This window comes from Zalophus californianus, chromosome 16 (genome assembly GCF_009762305.2).
Source record: "Zalophus californianus isolate mZalCal1 chromosome 16, mZalCal1.pri.v2, whole genome shotgun sequence".
NCBI classification, from domain to species: domain Eukaryota; kingdom Metazoa; phylum Chordata; class Mammalia; order Carnivora; family Otariidae; genus Zalophus; species Zalophus californianus.
The window spans coordinates 44116331-44136086 of NC_045610.1; the positions used below are offsets into that span (position 1 = coordinate 44116331).

General features: G+C 48.0%; 4 protein-coding genes and 1 non-coding gene across 4 annotated transcripts; 2 read left to right on the top strand and 3 right to left on the bottom strand.

The window, feature by feature from the left end:
• The window catches only part of LOC113915696 (RAD52 motif-containing protein 1-like), a 57038-nt gene that overhangs the window by 17751 nt on the left and 19531 nt on the right, over positions 1–19756 (bottom strand).
• Positions 3638–5873, top strand: LOC118356356 (leucine-rich repeat-containing protein 37A-like). The gene has a single exon (XM_035724421.1). The coding sequence runs from the start codon at positions 4245–4247 to the stop codon at positions 5871–5873; it is 1629 nt and encodes a 542-aa protein (XP_035580314.1). The 5' UTR covers positions 3638–4244.
• On the top strand, positions 5629–9922 carry LOC118356357 (leucine-rich repeat-containing protein 37A3-like). Its single transcript, XM_035724422.1, has 2 exons — positions 5629–8544; positions 9860–9922. Exons 1-2 carry the CDS (start codon positions 6010–6012, stop codon positions 9920–9922), a joined length of 2598 nt encoding a protein of 865 aa, XP_035580315.1. The 5' UTR covers positions 5629–6009.
• Positions 12094–12166, bottom strand: TRNAQ-CUG. Its single transcript has one exon. It is a non-coding gene; the product is annotated as a tRNA-Gln (tRNA).
• Positions 16010–17845, bottom strand: LOC118356376 (putative uncharacterized protein FLJ43944). The gene is made up of 4 exons (XM_035724663.1): positions 17816–17845; positions 17106–17204; positions 16512–17018; positions 16010–16123 (listed from the first exon to the last, which is right to left on the bottom strand). Exons 1-4 carry the CDS (start codon positions 17843–17845, stop codon positions 16010–16012), a joined length of 750 nt encoding a protein of 249 aa, XP_035580556.1.

Genomic DNA, 19756 nt, shown 5'->3' on the forward strand with positions numbered 1-19756 from the left:
TTGGCCCAAGAAAAAAAGAAATAAATACTTTTCTTTAGGGAGTGGAGGGCGATGGGTAGGCTGAGGGACAGGAGTAGCAGAAAAACTTTGAATTGTGTACTATATACCTTTTGAATTTTGAGCCATGTGAATACATATATATAAAACATATTTTTAGAAAATAAATAGAAATTTAAAAATTAATTTTTCAAAAGCATGTGTTTGGGAGTTTGTATACTAGAACATGAATCCAGTAAGATTTGCAGATTTCTAATTCAGCTTGAGGCAGAGGTTCCTAACTATGGATCACTGGTCCCCTGGGGCAGGATTTTTAACCTTTTTTTTCTATATATCTATCTGATGATCTGCAGAAGCCTGTGTTCTTGGGATAATGTTTTTAAATGTATAATAATTTAAAATATATAGTAAAAGGAAATTATATTGAAATACAGTTTTCAAAATACTTTTTAAAAAAGATTAGTGATAGAGCAATAAACCTGCTTCTGTTAACACGTTAAATAACAAGATATACTGGTAGGTACAATAACAATTATAACTTCAAAGTAGTGATGAGAATAAATGATATTTTGAGATATCTACAACCAATATGTGATATATCATTTTATTATCCATCCAAGTTTGGCCCTCCTCCGAACTCAATCCATTCTCCTCACAGACCTGTGCCCTGAAGGGATGATTCCCAAATTGAAATCACGTGCACACCTTTGCAGATATTCAAGAAAGTGCAGTTTTCTAGGGAAAAGGTCCATAGCTTTTATGAAATTCTCAGAAAGTTCTTGTCTCAAAAGATTGAGATTGAGTCACAAATTAAGGGGTGGGGCTGGAGAAAGACATTTATTTATTATTAGTATAAAGACATTATTATTTATTATTAAGTTGTACTTATCCTCATCAGTGATTATAAATGGACAATTTGTTTTAAATAAAGGTAGTATGTTTGCATATTGATACCTGTCACTTACTCATTCAACAAATATTTATGCGTTGGGGCGCGCAGTTGCTAACAGTGCGCGCATCACAGGGCTGCCATAACGGTTCGGCTTCCACTTGCGCGCAGCGGGAGATCCCCGAGGTGGCTGGGCACACTCCAGTCCAGCCGGAGGTGCCGGCTCAGCCTGCGGAGAGCCCGGAGGAGGCTGGGCCCACCCCAGCGCAGCCGGAGGCCCCGGCTCTGCCTGCAGAGCGCCCCGAGGAGGCTGGGCCCACCCCAGCGCAGCCGGAAGCCCCGGCTGCGCCTGTAGAGCGCCCCGAGGAGCCTGGGCCCACCCCAGCGCAACCGGAGGCCCCGGCTCCGCCAGCAGAGCGCCCCGAGGAGGCTGCGCCCACCCCAGCGCAGCCGAAGGCCCCAGCTCCGCCAGCAGAGCGCCCCGAGGAGGCTGCGCCCACCGCAGTCCAGCTAGAGGCCCTGACCTGGTTCGCTGCGCCCCAGAGCCTCCGCGTGTCATGTCCCGACTGCGCCTCTGGGTCCTGCTGCTCCTCCTCACGTGGCAATCATTGTGTCTGCTGGTCCAGGCAGCTCAGCCTCCCGAGTGGGCCCTGGACCCTGCCCAGCTGACCGCCGACCTCCTGGGGCCCACTGAGCCCTGGTCTTCGCACTCCTCTAAATTCCCGCCCGAATCGCCCCAGGTACTTACACCCCCAGCAGAGCCGGGGGTCTTTCATTACTTGGGGTCCTCAGCTCCAGCCCAGATGTGGGCGCTGCCTAAGGAGTTGACTGAAACTTTGGTTCCGTTTCCGGACACGATATACTTGGTGAGCTGCCCCCAGAGGCAGATCAGGATCTGAATGACAAGCTAACCCAGCTTTTTGAAGGGTTCCCAGAGGTGGTTCCAAGGCTAGGTTGGGATCAGAATCAGACCATAGCTCCGCCTCCTCCACTCCAAAGTAAGATTAAAACTGTAGGTCTAGATCAGGCTGAAGATCACCAATCATTTGAAATACTTGCTCCGCCTCTGGATAGTCACAGTTCAAAGCCAACAAAGTTCACTGTTTCACGCCCAAACCTGGAGAAAGATCTAGCTCAGCATCAAAGGCTTGCCAAAGTTGTTGGAACTCCAAACCAATTTACAAATAAAGACCACCTAGAACAAGAGTTGCAGGATGATTATTCAGATTCCAGTATGGATATCCTATATCCTGAGGAGAACCTACCAATGGATTTCCCAGGGGGATCAGATCAACCTCCAAAGCTCCCTGAGGAGGTTGAAATTCCTCCACTCCGGCAGAAGACCCCAAATCATCTAGAGTTGCCTGAGGAAGCTGAATCTTTTTTGTCTCAGGTGGAGTCAAAGGCCCAACATCCAGAGCCCCCTGAAGAGATAGAAACATCTCCAATTCAGCAGGGGTCTCCATCTCCACCTCCAGGGATCCTTAAGGAAGCTGTAAACCCACAGGAGGCCCCAGCTGAGCCTTCAAGTACCGTTGAAGAGATCAAACCTTCAGTCCAACAGGAAGCCTCAGATCACCCTACACAGGCCCCTGAGGAAGTAGAACCTTTGACCCCTCAGGAGGCCCAAGCTCAACCTCCAGAGCCATCTAAGGAGACGGTAGCTCAACCAACAGCACATGAGGGGAATGTGCCATCTCTAAGTAAGAATGAAGCTCAGTGGCCAAACTTCTCCAACGTCACTGTTAAACCTGTGGATCTGGTACTTACTGTAACTCTAACTCAGCCTCCAGAGCGCACCGAGGAGGCTCAGGCTTCTCCAACCCAGCAGGAGGCCCCAGCTCAGCCTGTAGAGCGCCCCGAGGATGCTGTGCCTACACCAGTCCAGCTAGAGGCCCCAGTTGAGCCACTAGATCTCCCCGAGGAGGCTGGGCCCACTGCAGTCCAGCTGGAGGTGCCGGCTTGGCCAGCAGAGCTCCCCGAGGAGGCTGGGCCCATCCCAGCCAAGCCGGAGGTCCCGGCTCAGCCTGCAGAGCGCCCTGAGGCTGCTGGGCCCACCCCAGCCCTGCCGGAGGCCCCGGATCCTGCTGCAGAGCGCCCCGAGGAGCCTGGGCCCAACCCAGTGCAGCCGGAGGCCCCGGCTCCGCCAGCAGAGCGCCCCGAGTAGCCTGGGCCCAATGCAGCGCAGCCGGAGGCCCCGGCTCCGCCTGCAGAGCGCCCCGAGGAGCCTGGACACACCCCAGCGCAGCCGGAGGCCCCGGCTCAGCCAGCGGAGCGCCCCGAGGAGGCTGGGCCCACCCCAGCCCAGCCAGAAACCCTGGCTCAGCGTGTAGAGCGCCCCGAGGAGGCTGGACCTAGTCCAGTCCAGCAGGAGGCCCCAACTCTAGTTCCATAGTTTCCTATGGAGTATCTACTTCAACCTTCAGTAAGTGATGAGGTGATAAGTCAACCTATCAGCCACTATCTAACTTATTTAAGGTTTTCCAGTGTTACACATAAATCTGCGGATGTGGAACTTACCATAACTCCAGAGCCGGCTAAGGAGGTTGAATCTTCTACAGCCCAGCAGGAGGCTCCACCTCAGCCTCCTGAGCAGACTGAGGAAGCAGAGCCTTCTCCAACCCAGCAAGAGACCTCAGCTAAGCCTCCAGAGGCGGTTGAGCCTTCAAGTGAGCAGCAACCAGCTCAGCCTTCTCAGTCTCCTGGGCGGCTTGAACCTTTTCTAACTCAGCAGGAGACCCCAGCTCAGTCTTCAGAGCCTCCTGAGGAAGCTAAGCCTCCAAGCGTACAGGAACCACCAGCTCTGCTTTCTGAGCCTAGTGAGGAATGTGAACTTTCTCTGACTCAGCAGGAGATCCCAGCTCAGCCCCCAGAGAATCCTGAAGAGGCAGAACATTCTCTAGCTCAGCAGGAGCCCCCAGCTCCGCTTCCAGAGCCTTTTGGAGAAGCTGAATCTTCCTCAACCCAGGAGGAGACCTCAGCTCAGGCTGCAGAGCTCCCTAATGAGGCAGAATCTTCAACCCAGCAAGAGACCCCGGCTCAGTCTCCAGGAGAGATAGAATCTTCAGCAACCCTGCAAGAACAACCAGCTCAGCCTCCAGAGCTGCCTTCTGGGGAGGTGGAACCTTCTCCAACCCAGCAGGAGCACCCAGCTCAACCTCTAGGGCATCATGAGGTGACCGTTTCGCCTCCAGGTCACCATCATGTTCAATATTTAAACCTGCCCAATGTCAGTGTTAAACCTGCAGATGTGCAGTTTACTATAACACCAGAACCCATTACAGAGGTGGGACCTTTGCCAGTTCAGGATGAGGCTGCAGCTCAGCCCTCTGTGCCCCTTAAAGTGGAACCATTTGCAATGCAGCATGAAGCCCCAACTCTGCCTCTACAGTCCCCTGAGGAAGCTGAACCTTTGCCAGTTCAACAGGAGACTCCAACTGAATCCCCAGAATCTACCACACAGGAGAAACCTCCAACACAGCAGGAAACCCCAGTTCAGCATCCCGAGGGTCCTGGAGAAGTTAACCCTCCCACAACCCAACAGGAGGCCCTGGCTCAGCAATCACAGAGCCCCGAGGGTGAACCATATTCCACCCAGGAGGAGGCCCTGGCCAAACCTCCAGAGACCCAGGAAGAGGGTGAACCTTTTCCACCCCAGCAGGAGGCCCCAGCTGAGCTTCCACAGACCCCTGTAGAGGCCGAACCTTCCTCAATACAGGAGGAGAGCCAGGGGCATCATCCACAGACTCCTGAGAAAGTTAAACCTTCAACCCAGCAGGAGACCCCAGTCCAGCATCCACAAGCCCCTGAGGAAGGAAAACTGTCTCCATCCCAGGAGGAGGCTCCAGCCCAATTTCCACAGACCCCTGAGAAGGGTGAATCTTCAACCCAGGACGAGAGCCAGGGTGGGGATCCACAGACATCTGAGCAGGTTGCACCTTCTCCAACCCAACAAGAAGCCCCAGCTGAGCACCTGCAGACCCCTGAGGGGATCAAACCTTCTACAACCCAGGAGGAGTCCCCAGTTCAGCACCCTCAGGTCCCAGAGGAGGGTGAGCCTTTTCCAACCCAACCGGAGACCCCAACGGAGTATCCAGAGTCTCTTGAGGGGATTGAACGTTCTCCAGGCCATTCAGAGGCCACAGTTCAGCATCCAAATCCCCTTGGGGAGGTTAAACCTGCAACCCATCAGGAGGCTCCAAGTCAGCATCTACAGACCTCTGAGGAAGTTAACCCTTCTGCCATCCAGCAGGAAGCCATAGCTCAGCATCCAGAGCCTTCCGGTGAGGTTGAACCTCCTCCAACCCAACAGGAGGAGGTCCCAGCTTACTCTCCAGAGCATCATGTGGTAACAGTTTCTCCTCTAGGTAGGAGTCAAGCTCAGCTTCTGCTGTTGCCCAGTGTCACTGTTAAACCTGTGGATCTGGCACTAACCATAACTCCAGGGTCCACTAATGAGGTTGAAACTTTTCTACCCCAACAAGAGGCCTCAGCTCAGTCTGCGGTGTTCCCTGAGCAGTTGGAACCTTCTCCAATCCAGCAGGAGGCCCGAGATCATCCAGCACCCCCTGAAAATGTTGAACCTTCTCCAATCCAGCAGGAGGCCCGAGATCATCCAGCACCCCCTGAAAATGTTGAACCTTCTCCAATCCAGCAGGAGGCCCGAGATCATCCAGCCCCCCCTGAAAATGTTGAACCTTCTCCAATCCAACAGGAAGTCCCAACTCAGCCTGAAGCTCTTCCTGAGGAAATTGAACCATCTCCAATCCAGCGGGAAGTCCCAGATCAGCCTCCAGCACCCCCTGAAAATTTTGAACCTTTTCCAGTGCAGCAGGGAGTCCCAATTCAGCCTGAAGATCTTCCTGAGGAAATTGAACTTCCTCCAAGCCAGCAGTGGAGCTCAGCTCTGTCTCAAGTGTCTGTTGTGGGTGTAGAACCTTCTCTAGGTCCAGCACGCAGTCCCAGCTCAGCGTCCAAAGCCCAGTGAGGGGATCGGGCCTTCTCCAGTTCAGTGTGAGCACCCAGCTCAGTCTCCAGAGTCCTCTACAGATATTGTATCTCAGGCTCCAGTACATCATGAGGTGACATTCTCACCTCTAGGTCCCGGTCAAGCTCAGCATCCAATGTTGCCCAGTACCACAGTTCAACCTATAGTTCTGGAGGCTTCCATAACTCCAGTGCCAACTAAGGTTGAACATTCTCCAGTGCAACAGGAGATCCCTGCTCAGGCTCCAGTTCCCCCTGAGCAGATTGAATTTTCTTCAATCCAGTTCAAGCCTCTTTCCCACTCTCCAGAGATCCCCAAAAATGAATCTCTTCCAGGCCAACAGGAGCTCATAGCTCAGACTCCAGACCCTCCTAACGAGGTAGAACCTGCTTCAGGCCAACAGGAGGTCCTAGCTGAGCCATCAGAGCCCCCTAAGGAGATTGAACCATCTGCAAATGAACATGCAGTCTCAGCTCATCCTCCAAAGCCCACTGAGAAGGTCAAACCTCCACCCCAGGAGGAGGCTCCAGCTCAGTCTTCTGTCCTCCAGCAGGCCCTAGCTACATCTCCTGAGCCCCCCAAGGAGGTAGAACTTTTTCCCACACAGCCAGATTCCCCATCTCAGCCTCCCGAGCCCCCTGAGAAGGTAGAACCATACCCACTCCAGCAGGAAGCCCCTGCTCAGCCTTTAGAGCCCCCTAATGAGGCAGAATCTTCAACCCAGCAGGAGGCTCTAGCTCAGTCTCCAGTTCACCAACAGGCCCCAGCTAAATCTCCTGGGCCCCTTAAGGAGTTAGAACTTTCTCCAACCCAGCAGGAGGCCCCAGCTCAGTCCCCTGTCCCCCAGCAGGCCCCAGCTATATCTCCTGAGCCCCCTAAGGAGGTGGAATCTTCTCCCACACAGCCAGAGGCCCCAGCTCAGCCTTCAGAGCCCCCTGAGAAGGTAGAACCATCTCTAGCCCAGCGGGAAGCCCCAGCTCAGCCTCTAGAACTCCCTGACAAAGTGGAACCTTTTCCAGTCTCTCAAGAGACCCATTCTCAGCTTCCACAGTCTCCTGAGAAGGTAGAATCCTCTCCAGTCCTGCAAGAAGCCCCATCTCTACCTCTAGAGCCCCTTAAGGAGGTAGAACCTTCTCCAACCCAGCAGGAGGCTCTAGCTCAGCCTCCAGAACCACCTAAGGAGGTTGTAGCACAACCTCCAGTCCATAATGAGGTGACAGTTCCACCTCTAGGACAAGCGCAAGCTCAGCATTCAAACTTGCCCAGTGCCACTGTTAAACCTGTTGATCTGGAGCTTACTGTAACTCCAGAACCTACTACAGAGGCTGAGCATTCCAAGGCCCTGCAGCAGACTCTATCTCTTCCAGAGGACCCCGAGGTGACACTTCCACATCCAGAGCACGTTCAGGCTCAGCAAGAGCATTTGACTGAAGTCACAGCTCAACCTTTAGACCTGGAGCTTACCGTAACTCCAGAACCCACTACAGAGTTTGAACATTCTACAGCCCTGAAGAAAACTACAGCTCCTCCAAAGGACCTCGAAGTGACATTTGCACACCTAGAGCAGGTTCAGACTCAGCATCCAACTTTGGCTGAAGTCACAGTTCAACCTTTGGACCTGGGGCTTACCATAACTCCAGAATTCACTAAGGACACTGAACTTTCTCTACCTAGGCGGGGGACCCCAATTCAGCCTCCAGAGCCACCTAAGCAGGTTGTTGTAGCTCAATCTCCAGTATATCAGGAGGAGATTGTTCAGACACCAGGTCAAGATCAAGCTCAGCATCCATCATCACCCAGTGTAACAGTTCAACTTTTGGACCTGGAGCTTACTGTAAGTCCAGAACCCACTAAAGAAGTTGAACAGTTTACAACGCTGAAAAAGACTACATCTCCTCCAAAAGACCTTGAGGTGACACTTGCACTTTCAGAGCAGGTTCGGTCTCACCATCCAACCTTAAATAAAGTCACAGTTAAACCTTTGGACCTGGAACTTACCATGACTCCAGAATCTGCTGCCGAGGTTGAACCTTCTCCAGCCATGCATGAGATCCCAGATCAGCATCCAGAGCCGACTAAGGAACTTGTATCCCAACCTCACATATATCAAGAGGCAGCAGTTCCAACACCACATCAGGATCAAGCTCAGCATTGGTGGTCACCAAATGTGACAGTTCAACCTTTGGATCTGGAGCTTACCATAACTCCAGAATCTACTACAGAGGTTAAACAGTCTACAACCCTGCAGCAGACTACAATTCCTCCAAAGGACCTTGAGGTGACATTTCCACAGTCAGAGCAGGTTCAGGTTCAGCATCCAACCTTAAATAAAGTCACGGTTAAACCTTTGGACCTGGGGCTTACCATAACTCCAGAACCTACTACAGAGACTGAAACTTCTCCAACCATGCAAGAGACCCCAGCTCAGCCTCCAGAGCCACCTAAGGAGGTTGTAGTTCAATATCCGTTTCATCAGGAGGTGACAGCTCCACCTCCAAGTAAGGATCAAGGTCAGCATCCAGCATCACCCAGCACCACATTGCATCCTGTGGACTTGGGGCTTACCATTACTCCAAAACCGATTACAGGGGCTGCACGTTCTACAACCATGAAGAAGACTATAGCTCCTCCTCCAAAGGACCTTGAGGTGACACTTGCCCATCCAGAACAGGTTCAGAGTCAACATCCAAACCTGACTGAAGTCACAGTTCTACCTATGGACCTGGAAATTACTGTAACTGCAGGATCCGATATGGAGGTTCAACCTTCTCCAACCATGCAAGAGACCCCAGCTCAGCCTCCAGAGCCACCTAAGGAGGTTGTAGTTCAATATCCATTCCATCAGGAGGTGACAGCTCCAACTCCGTGTAAGGATCAAGGTCAGCATCCAGCATCACCCAGCACCACAGTTCATCATGTGAACTTGGGGCTTACCATTACTCCAGAACCTATTACAGAGCCTACACATTCTACAGCCACGAAGAAGACTATAGCTCCTCCTCCAAAGGACCTTGAGGTGACACTTGCCCATCCAGAACAGGCTCAGAGTCAACATCCAAACCTGACTAAAGTCACGGTTCCACCTATGGACCTGGAAATTACTGTACGTCCGCAACCGGAGTCATCTGAGACAGTTTTTCCCCCAACGACCCAGCATTCAGTGCTGCATTTTGTAAAATATACCCCCAGAAAAGTCATACGCAACTTTAACTGAGCAACCAGAAGAGAATGCTACCACGAACATCAACATATGTGAGCTCTGTATCTGCAAAGATGAGACGCTGTCGTGTACTGGTTTCAGCCCAAAGCAGAGGCTCCACAGAGTGCCTGTGCCAGAGCCCAGCACCTACAATGGCACCTTCACCATCTTGTAAGAATTGCCTTTCCTCATTTGTTCTCTGCCTCCTGCTTGCCATGGCAGCCTTTTCTTCGAGGTCTTCCTGGGCCTTCCTCATCTCCCCAACCCATGTTGACTTTCTGTTTTTACCTTTTCTCTGTCAACTGTCCCTTATCTTGGTTTTCCAATTCAGCAGGGGTCTGTTTTTCAGTGAATCCCTGAATTTTTATCACCTGATTCCACCCGATATTTTCCTATGTTGCCCACCTAACTATAATGAAATTCAGACTCTCATAAGAGACTCTTGGTGTTATAGCGTGCTTAGTAAAGGTGGTGAGTTTGAGACGTTATACCTCTTGGTGGAGAAACCCAATGAGCCTGTTCTCTGCTGTGCTGGCAAAACAAAAAACTGACCCTGAGGACTCCTTCCACGAGTGAGGCATCAGCAAATTGAGAGGAGAGAGGAGGCTGCGACAGATGGACGTCGGTGGCAACATTTACTCAGCTCCAGACACCCCCTCAACACCTTCATCCATTCTACAATAAACGGTGTGAAATTGTATTTCTGAACCACGAGACAGGTAAGATAGTCTTTTCCAAAGTCAGGTTTAGAGGAAGATCTTCACCTTGTGTCTAAACTGCCCCTCAGGCCATTGAACATACCCACTATGACTTGATATGTCATAGAGAAATCACGGAATTTTCCAGCTGAAAGGGAATAAGAGGCTTCTTACTGAAGAACAGTCAGGAAAGAAAGCATATGAAATTAGGCTACAGCAATGTATGTTCTTTATGAACGTTTTCCCACACTACAACTTAACATAAACGCATCGGTTTCCGTACCTCAAAGGTTCCTACTGCCCCCGGATAGTTTACTTCAGAGGTATATACTTTTTGCTCTGGGTGACTGGGGAGAGAAGTGCCTTGTGGTAAGTTTTCAGGAGTTCTTTCTGCTTTACCATTTAAAAGAAGCTGATGGATGAGGAAGGACCCACACTTTTGCTCCCTGGACAACTCCGTGCTAAACTTAGTTCTTCGAAGCTTTATTTTGCATGTATTGAAGCAGTTAGGAACTTTGCACATGAGCAGGAATCAAAGTTAAATTCAAAAGTGGAATTTCAAGGACCATGCACCTATTGGAGAAGCATCATTGTCATGGAGTCCCAGGATAATGCTGATTTGGCTGTTATTTGCTTGGGGTCTTTTATTGCCCACACCAAAGCTGAGTACTAGAGAAAGCGGAGTGTGCCATTTATGAGACAGACAAGTCTCTTGGCCTCTTTGTACCTTAGTTTCCTCATCTGAAGAAATGAATAGATTTTAAGACATACTTTTCAGAGTTCATACTAGGCTTATTACACCCACTGAACCAATAACTGTATGGTGTTTTTACACATAGTTATTTTTTTTTTACATGTATTCATTTTCTATTTCACTTACAACTTGTGTAAAAACTGCATTCCATGCCAGGCCTGAAATGTTCCAAAGCTCAGTTCTGTGAGTAAATTGCAACCAAGATTTCTAAAAAAAAAAAAAGACACAAGCAAAAGAGAACAAAAGATATTCTTTCAGAACATTTATCCTTTGGCAGTGATTCCAATTTACATATGATGAAACATAACCTCAATACTCTCTCCATACACTGAAGAAATCTCACTATGGAAGATAGTTTTTAAAAAAATTTTGCATGAAAGATTTATACTTTCATGTTTATACCTGTGGTGCATTAGATACAAATCAGTAAATGTTCAATAAATACTTGTGTTAAGTAATCTTTATTTCTCTAGAAAAATGTTTCACAACAATGGTACTAGTGACATCTATGGTTGGATCGTCTTTGTTAGGAGGGGCGGTCCTGTGCACTGGGGGTTGTTTAGCAGCATCTCAGGCCTCTGCCCACTAGATGCCGTAGCTCATCTACAGTCTGACGACCATAAATGTTTCCAGACACTGCCAAATGTCACCCGGGTGCAAAATCACCCCGGTTGAGAACCACTGCTCTAGAATGATTCAGTCTGATCTGTATACAATTCTCACACTAATCTTTGCCTCAGGCAAAAAAGATTTGCTACATAATTTTAGTAGCTTTCTACTAATAAAATTTCAATCATATTTCAAAATGATTCTAACAAACAGGCTTACAATTAAGTTTAACAAAAATTCCAAGTATAATGAAATTATATTTGTAACTTACATAAACTGCAAAAAAGGTAGCGGTTCAAATGCACGTCTTTCAATAGATTGTATTTTATTGCAGGATAAATCTCTAGGAAAAGTAAAAGGAAAATATTGCCTCAATTATCTATTAGATATCTAATTAGTAGGATGACAGTATTGAATAAGGAGCTTTTGCCTACACTCTGAATCTCAGGAATTGTTTCTTGAACCTTCCAGAGCCCCTAACTCCACTTACCCTCTCCTCACCTCTCTTAAGAGAGTCTCACCTTCAAGATCTTCATAAATAAAATCCACAACTATAGATCTTGATAGATCTTGGAAGTAACCTCTCCTGAGAGCAGAAGAATTGATTAGAGGATCTTTTGTGGTCTCATCAATTTCTAGATTATGAGGTCAAGGCTTTTATCTCCACATACAATTATAATTTCTTTTTTCAAAAGGTTTATTTATTTATTTATTTCAGAGAAAGAGAGCGAGCGAGCGAGCGAGCGAGAGAGCACAAGTAGGAGGGGCAGAGGGAGAGGGAGAGAGAATCCCAAGCAGACCCCGCACTGAGCACAGAGCCCAATGCGGGGCTCCATTTCAGGACCCTGAGATCATGACCTGAGCTGAAACCAAGAGTCAGATGCTCAACCAGTTGTGCCACCCAGGTGCCCCTTATTTTATATTTTTTTAAAAGATTTTATTTTTCTCAAGTAATCTCTATACCCAATGTGGGTTTCGAACCTACAACCCCGAGATCCAGAGTCACTTGCTCTACCAACTGAGCCAGCCAGGCACACCTTAACCATCATTTTAAACACCTATTTTTAATATTGGTATAAGAATTCCCACACTGAAATCCTTAATCTGTTCTCTTGGTAACTTAATATGTATTGATAATTGATAATACTGCTTACATAATTTACCTGCTTAGTTAAATATTTAATATTTAAATATTTATTTTAGCTTAAATTATAAAAAAATTCTGGGTTAATGGCATTCAAATTAATCTAAGTGTTCTATATTTTCTTGTCCTGTAGGTGATAATTTGAGGTTACCTTTAATTCCTCTCATTTTATTAAACCAACTTTTAGAAACCTTTTCCGTAAACGCCAGATAGTAAATATTTTGGGCTTTGCAGGCCACATGCCATTTCTGTTGCATATTCTTCTCTTTCTCTTCTTTTCTCTTTTATAGCCCTTTAAGAATGTAAAAATCATTCTTCACTCATAGGCTGTATAAAGACAGACCATGGGTGGGATTTGATCCATGAGCCATAAACTAAATATAAATGTAAGCAGATGGTATATGAACACTTAGGAAACAAGGTTCCTATGGGTGTCTATAATTGCTCAGACCTCATTACCCCTTTCGCTCTGTAGGGTCTTTTTCTGTCTATATCTGGTATATAAAATTAAAAAAACTGAAAACGCATAGAAGATATTTAATGCTAGAGATGGGCTGGGGCCCTACAGACTTACAGAACTGTAGAATTTTATTGTTAGAAGAAATTGTCGCAATTATCTAATTTGAACCCCATATTTGTTTTATAGATAACTAAAAAGTTATAATCAATGATTAATTAACTTACAAATACTGGAGTGATAGTAGGCCTTCAAATGAGTCCTTATGTAATTCGGTCAAATAATTTTCCCTGAGAATTCTGAAAAATGAAAAGGTTATTTTTGCATCAAAATGCAAAATAACTACAACTATTTACTACCTAGGACTAACTTCCATATGGGAGAGGAAACCTGGGTAATGGTGCCCCCTAAATACACTAATTCTTATTTAATTTAGGAGTACTGATCTCTGCTGTGTTTCCATTCAAATCCTTCTTTTCATGTACTCCTTGTGTCCATCTCTCTCCATCTCTCTCCCCCCCCCCTCACACACACACACACACACACACACACACACACACACACACACACACACACACACACTCCTATCCACTCTTTGCACCAAAATGCATACTTAAAGCCTACTCTCTGGATCACAAAGTCTCTGCTAGAACCCAGCTCTCGGTGCCAACAACCCTGGCAGAACTGCCATTTCCTCCTCTCTCTTCCCAAATTCTATTCGGAAGCCCCATATACAACTATAGCAGTGTGGCAGAGAAAGCCATTCGTTTATTTTCTCCCCGACTAAAAAATATTCTTGAGAACTAAAAAAATGTTCATTAATAAATGTTCAGTTTAGTAATTATCAAGCAAATACTCATGTAACACTATTCATGTCAAAAAGCCCTGCCTGCATCCCAGAAGCCCCCAGTGTGCCCCTTCCAATCACAACCCTCTCTCTGATTCCCCAGAAGTAACCACTATCCTGACTTTAATAATAATTTCCTTGCTTTTTGGGTTTTTTATTTTTTTCAAGATTTATTAATTTGAAAGAGAGAGGGAGGGGGAGAGGGAGAGGGAGAGAGAGAGAATCTCTAGCAGACTCCCCACAGAGTGTAGAGCCCTGTCCCACGACCCTGAGATCATGACCTGAGCCCAAGTCAAGAGTTGGGTGCTTAACCAACTGAGCCACCCAGGCCCCCCCCAATTTCCTCGCTTTTTAAATGTAGTTTTACCTAACATATGGCAGCTGTACACAACATAATTTAGTTTTGCCTCTTCTTGAACTCTATATAAATGGAATCATATTTTATGTATTATTTTCTATGATGCTTCTTTCATTCAACGTTATCTTATAAATTCATTATATTGTTGCGTGTAGCTGAGGTTGATTCATTTCAATGCCTAGTATTGCATGTCTTGCTACATGTGGCTACCGAATACTTGGGAGTAGCTAGTGTGACGGAGGAGCTGAATTTTTAATTTAGTTAATTTCAATTATTTTAAAATTTAAATTAAAAAACTGATACTCAACAGTTATTAGAAAATGTTTAAATATGTTTGCAAGGATGTGAGGTTAGCTTTTCAACTGTAAATTTTATGAAATCTAAATACAGTCAAGTATCTGTGATAAAAAAATTAGTAACCAAATTGAGATTTCAAAGAGGCAGTATGGGAAAAAGAACATAAACTCTCTCATTAACAATTTTTATACTGAGTACATGTAGAAATGATAATATTTTGGATATTTTGAAGACAGTTTAAATGTAGACTATCTTATTAATAATGTATCTAATGATTACACGTTGAAATGATAATATTTTGGAGATAAGAGCTAAACAAAATATATTAACATTTAGGTCATCTCTTTTTACTTTTAATTTTTAAGTGGCCACCAGAAAATTTGAGATGACTTGTGTGGCTTACGTTATATTTCAAATGAATAGTATTCCATTTTATGACGATACCACACTTTATTTATTCATTCTACTGTTGGTGGATACTAGAGTTTTCTAGTTTTTAGTTATTACAAACAGTGCTGCTTTGAACATTCTTGTACTTGTGCCTAAGTTTCTCTAGGATTTAATAGGGGTACAAAATTATTTTCCTAAGAGGTTGTGCTATTTCAGGTTGGCAGATGGAAATATGCCAAGTCTCTACCCTCCCAACCTCCACCAAAATCCCTAAGAATGATAGAAAAGATAAATTAAAAAATCCACAGCCATAGCTCAAAGCCACGGGAGTAGCTACTCCCTCAGTTAAAGTTGCGTATGACTTTTATGGCGTATATTTTACAAAATGCAGCACTGAACGCTGGGTCGTTGGGGGAAAAACTGTCTCAGATGACTCTGGTTGCGGACGTACAGTAATTTCCAGGTCCATAGGTGGAACCGTGACTTTAGTCAGGTTTGGATGTTGACTCTGAGCCTGTTCTGGATGGGCAAGTGTCACCTCAAGGTCCTTTGGAGGAGGAGCTATAGTCTTCTTCGTGGCTGTAGAATGTGTAGGCTCTGTAATAGGTTCTGGAGTAATGGTAAGCCCCAAGTTCACATGATGAACTGTGGTGCTGGGTGACGCTGGATGCTGACCTTGATCCTTACACGGAGTTGGAGCTGTCACCTCCTGATGGAATGGATATTGAACTACAACCTCCTTAGGTGGCTCTGGAGGCTGAGCTGGGGTCTCTTGCATGGTTGGAGAAGGTTGAACCTCCATATCGGATCCTTCAGTTACAGTAATTTCCAGGTCCATAGGTAGAACTGTGACTTCAGTCAGGTTTGGATGTTGACTCTGAACCTGTTCTGGATGGGCAAGTGTCACCTCAAGGTCCTTTGGAGGAGGAGCGATAGTCTTCTTCATGGTTGTAGAACGTGCAGCCCCTGTAATCGGTTTTGGAGTAACGGTAATCCCCAAGTCCACATGTTGCAATGTGGTGCTGGGTGATGCTGGATGCTAACCTTGATCCTTACTTGGAGGTGGAGCTGTCACCTCCTGATGAAACGGATATTGAACTACAACCTCCTTAGGTGGCTCTGGAGGCTGAGCTGGGGTCTCTTGCATGGTTGGAGAAGTTTCAGTCTCTGTAGTAGGTTCTGGAGTTATGGTAAGCCCCAGGTCCAAAGGTTTAACCGTGACTTTATTTAAGGTTGGATGCTGAACCTGAACCTGCTCTGACTGTGGAAATGTCACGTCAAGGTCCTTTGGAGGAATTTTAGTCTGCTGCAGGGTTGTAGACTGTTTAACCTCTGTAGTAGATTTTGGAGTTATGGTAAGCTCCAGATCCAAAGGTTGAACTGTCACATTTGGTGACCACCAATGCTGAGCTTGATCCTGGTGTGGTGTTGGAACTGCTGCCTCTTGATATATGTGAGGTTGGGATACAAGTTCCTTAGTCGGCTCTGGATGCTGATCTGGGATCTCAAGCACGGCTGGAGAAGGTTCAACCTCGGCAGCAGATTCTGGAGTCATGGTAAGTTCCAGGTCCAAAGGTTGAACTGTGACTTCAGCCAAAGTTGGATGCTGAGTCTGAACCTGCTCTAGGTGTGCAAATGTCACTTCGAGGTCCTTTGGAGGAGCTGTAGTTTTCTTCAGAGCTGTAGAATGTTCAAACTCTGTAGTGGGTTCTGGAGTTACGGTAAGCTCCAGGTCTAAAGGTTGAGCTGTGACTTCAGTCAAATGTGGTTGCTGAGCCTGAACGTGCTCTGGATGTGGAAGTGTCACCTCGGGGTCCTCTGGAAGAGATAGAGTCTGCTGCGGGGCCGTGGAATGCTCAGCCTCTGTAGTAGGTTCTGGAGTTACAGTAAGCTCCAGATCAACAGGTTTAACAGTGGCACTGGGCAAGTTTGAATGCTGAGCTTGCGCTTGTCCTAGAGGTGGAACTGTCACCTCATTATGGACTGGAGGTTGTGCTACAACCTCCTTAGGTGGTTCTGGAGGCTGAACTAGAGCCTCTTCCTGGGTTGGAGAAGGTTCTACCTCCTTAAGGGGCTCTAGAGGTAGAGATGGGGCTTCTTGCAGGACTGGAGAGGATTCTACCTTCTCAGGAGACTGTGGAAGCTGAGAATGGGTCTCTTGAGGGACTGGAAAAGGTTCCACTTTGTCAGGGAGTTCTAGAGGCTGAGCTGGGGCTTCCTGCTGGGCTAGAGATGGTTCTACCTTCTCAGGGGGCTCTGAAGGCTGAGCTGGGGCCTCTGGCTGTGTGGGAGAAGATTCCACCTCCTTAGGGGGCTCAGGAGATATAGCTGGGGCCTGCTGGGGGACAGGGGACTGAGCTGGGGCCTCCTGCTGGGTTGGAGAAGGTTGTATCTCCTTAAGGGGCCCAGGAGATTTAGCTGGGGCCTGTTGGTGAACTGGAGACTGAGCTAGAGCCTCCTGCTGGGTTGAAGATTCTGCCTCATTAGGGGGCTCTAAAGGCTGAGCAGGGGCTTCCTGCTGGACTGGGTATGGTTCTACCTTCTTAGGGGGCTCTGGAGGCTGAGATGGGGACTCTGGCTGTGTGGGAAAAAGTTCTACCTCCTTAGGGGTCTCAGGAGATACAGCTAGGGCCTGCTGGGGGACAGAAGACTGAGCTGGAGCCTCCTGCTGGGGTGGAGGTTTGACCTCCTCAGTGGGCTTTGGAGGATGAGCTGAGACTGCATGTTCATTTGCAGATGGTTCAATCTCCTTGGGGGGCTCTGATGGCTCAGCTAGGACCTCCTGTTGGCCTGAAGCAGGTTCTACCTCGTTAGGAGGGTCTGGAGTCTGAGCTATGGGCTCCTGTTGGCCTGGAAGAGATTCATTTTTGGGGATCTCTGGAGAGTGGGAAAGAGGCTTGAACTGGATTGAAGAAAATTCAATCTGCTCAGGGGGAACTGGAGCCTGCGCAGGGACCTCCTGTTGCACTGGAGAATGTTCAACCTTAGTTGGCACTGGAGTTATGGAAGCCTCCAGATCTATAGGTTGAACTGTGATACTGGGCAACATTGGATGCTGAGCTTCACCGGGACCTAGAGGTGAGAATGTCACCTCATGATGTACTGGAGCCTGAGATACAATATCTGTAGAGGACTCTGGAGGCTGAGCTGGGTGCTCATACTGAACTGGAGAAGGCCCGATCCCCTCACTGGGCTTTGGACGCTGAGCTGGGACCGCATGCTGGACTAGAGAAGGTTCTTCACCCACAACAGACACTTGAGACAGAGCTGAGCTCCACTGCTGCTTGGAGGAAGTTCAATTTCCTCAGGAAGATCTTCAGGCTGAATTGGGTCTCCCTGCTGCACTGGAAAAGGTTCAAAATTTTCAGGGGGTGGTGGAGGCTGATCTGGGACCTCCCGCTGGATTGGAGATGGTTCAATTTCCTCAGGAAGATCTTCAGGCTGAGTTGGGACTTCCTGTTGGATTGGAGAAGGTTCAACATTTTCAGGGGGGGCTGGATGATCTCGGGCCTCCTGCTGGATTGGAGAAGGTTCAACATTTTCAGGGGGGGCTGGATGATCTCGGGCCTCCTGCTGGATTGGAGAAGGTTCAACATTTTCAGGGGGGGCTGGATGATCTCGGGCCTCCTGCTGGATTGGAGAAGGTTCCAACTGCTCAGGGAACACCGCAGACTGAGCTGAGTCCTCTTGTTGGGGTAGAAAAGTTTCAACCTCATTAGTGGACCCTGGAGTTATGGTTAGTGCCAGATCCACAGGTTTAACAGTGACACTGGGCAACAGGAGAAGCTGAGCTTCACTCTGACCTAGAGGAGAAACTGTTACCACATGATGCTCTGGAGAGTAAGCTGGGACCTCCTTCTGTTGGGTTGGAGGAGGTTCAACCTCACCGGAAGGCTCTGGATGCTGAGCTATGGCTTCCTGCTGTCATGGCAGAAGGGTTAACTTCCTCAGAGGTCTGTAGCTGCTGAGTTGGGGCCTCCTGATGGGTTGCAGGTTTACCCTCCCGAAGGGGATTTGAATGCTGAATTGTGGCCTCTGAATGGCCTGGAGAACGTTCAATCCCCTCAAGAGACTCTAGATACTCAGTTGGGGTCTCCGGTTGGGTTGGAAAAGGCTCACCCTCCTCTGGGACCTGAGGGTGCTGAACTGGGGACTCCTCCTGGGTTGTAGAAGTTTTGATCCCCTCAGAGGTCTGCAGTAGCTCCGCTGGGGCTTCTTGCTGGGTTGGAAAAGGTGCAACCTGCTCAGATGTCTGTGGATCCCCACCGTGGCTCTCGTCCTGGGTTGAAGATTCACCCTCTCAGGGTTCTGTGGAAATTGAGCTGGTGCCTGCTCCTGGGATGGAGACAGTTTTCCTTCCTCAGGGGCTTGTGGATGCTGGACTGGGCTCTCCTGCTGGGTTGAAGGTTTAACTTTCTCAGGAGTCTGTGGAAGATGACCCTGGCTCTCCTCCTGTATTGAGGAAGGTTCGGCCTCTACAGGGGTCTGTGGAAGCTCAGCTGGGGCCTCTTGCTGGGGTGGAAAAGGTTCACCCTCTTCCTGGGTCTCTGGAGGTTTGGCCAGGGCCTCCTCCTGGGTGGAATATGGTTCACCCTCGGGGCTCTGTGATTGCTGAGCCAGGGCCTCCTGTTGGGTTGTGGGAGTGTTAACTTCTCCAGGATCCTCGGGATGCTGAACTGGGGTTTCCTGCTGTGTTGGAGGTTTCTCCTGTGTGGTAAATTCTGGGGATTCAGTTGGAGTCTCCTGTTGAACTGGCAAAGGTTCAGCTTCCTCAGGGGACTGTAGAGGCAGAGTTGGGGCTTCATGCTGCATTGCAAATGGTTCCACTTTAAGGGGCACAGAGGGCTGAGCTGCAGCCTCATCCTGAACTGGCAAAGGTCCCACCTCTGTAATGGGTTCTGGTGTTAAAGTAAACTGCACATCTGCAGGTTTAACACTGACATTGGGCAGGTTTAAATATTGAACATGATGGTGACCTGGAGGCGAAACTGTCACCTCATGATGCCCTAGAGGTTGTGCTGGGTGCTCCTGCTGGGTTGGAGAAGGTTCCACCTCCCCAGAAGGCAGCTCTGGAGGCTGAACTGGTTGTTCTTGCAGGGTTGCTGAAGAATCTATCTCTCCTGGAGACTG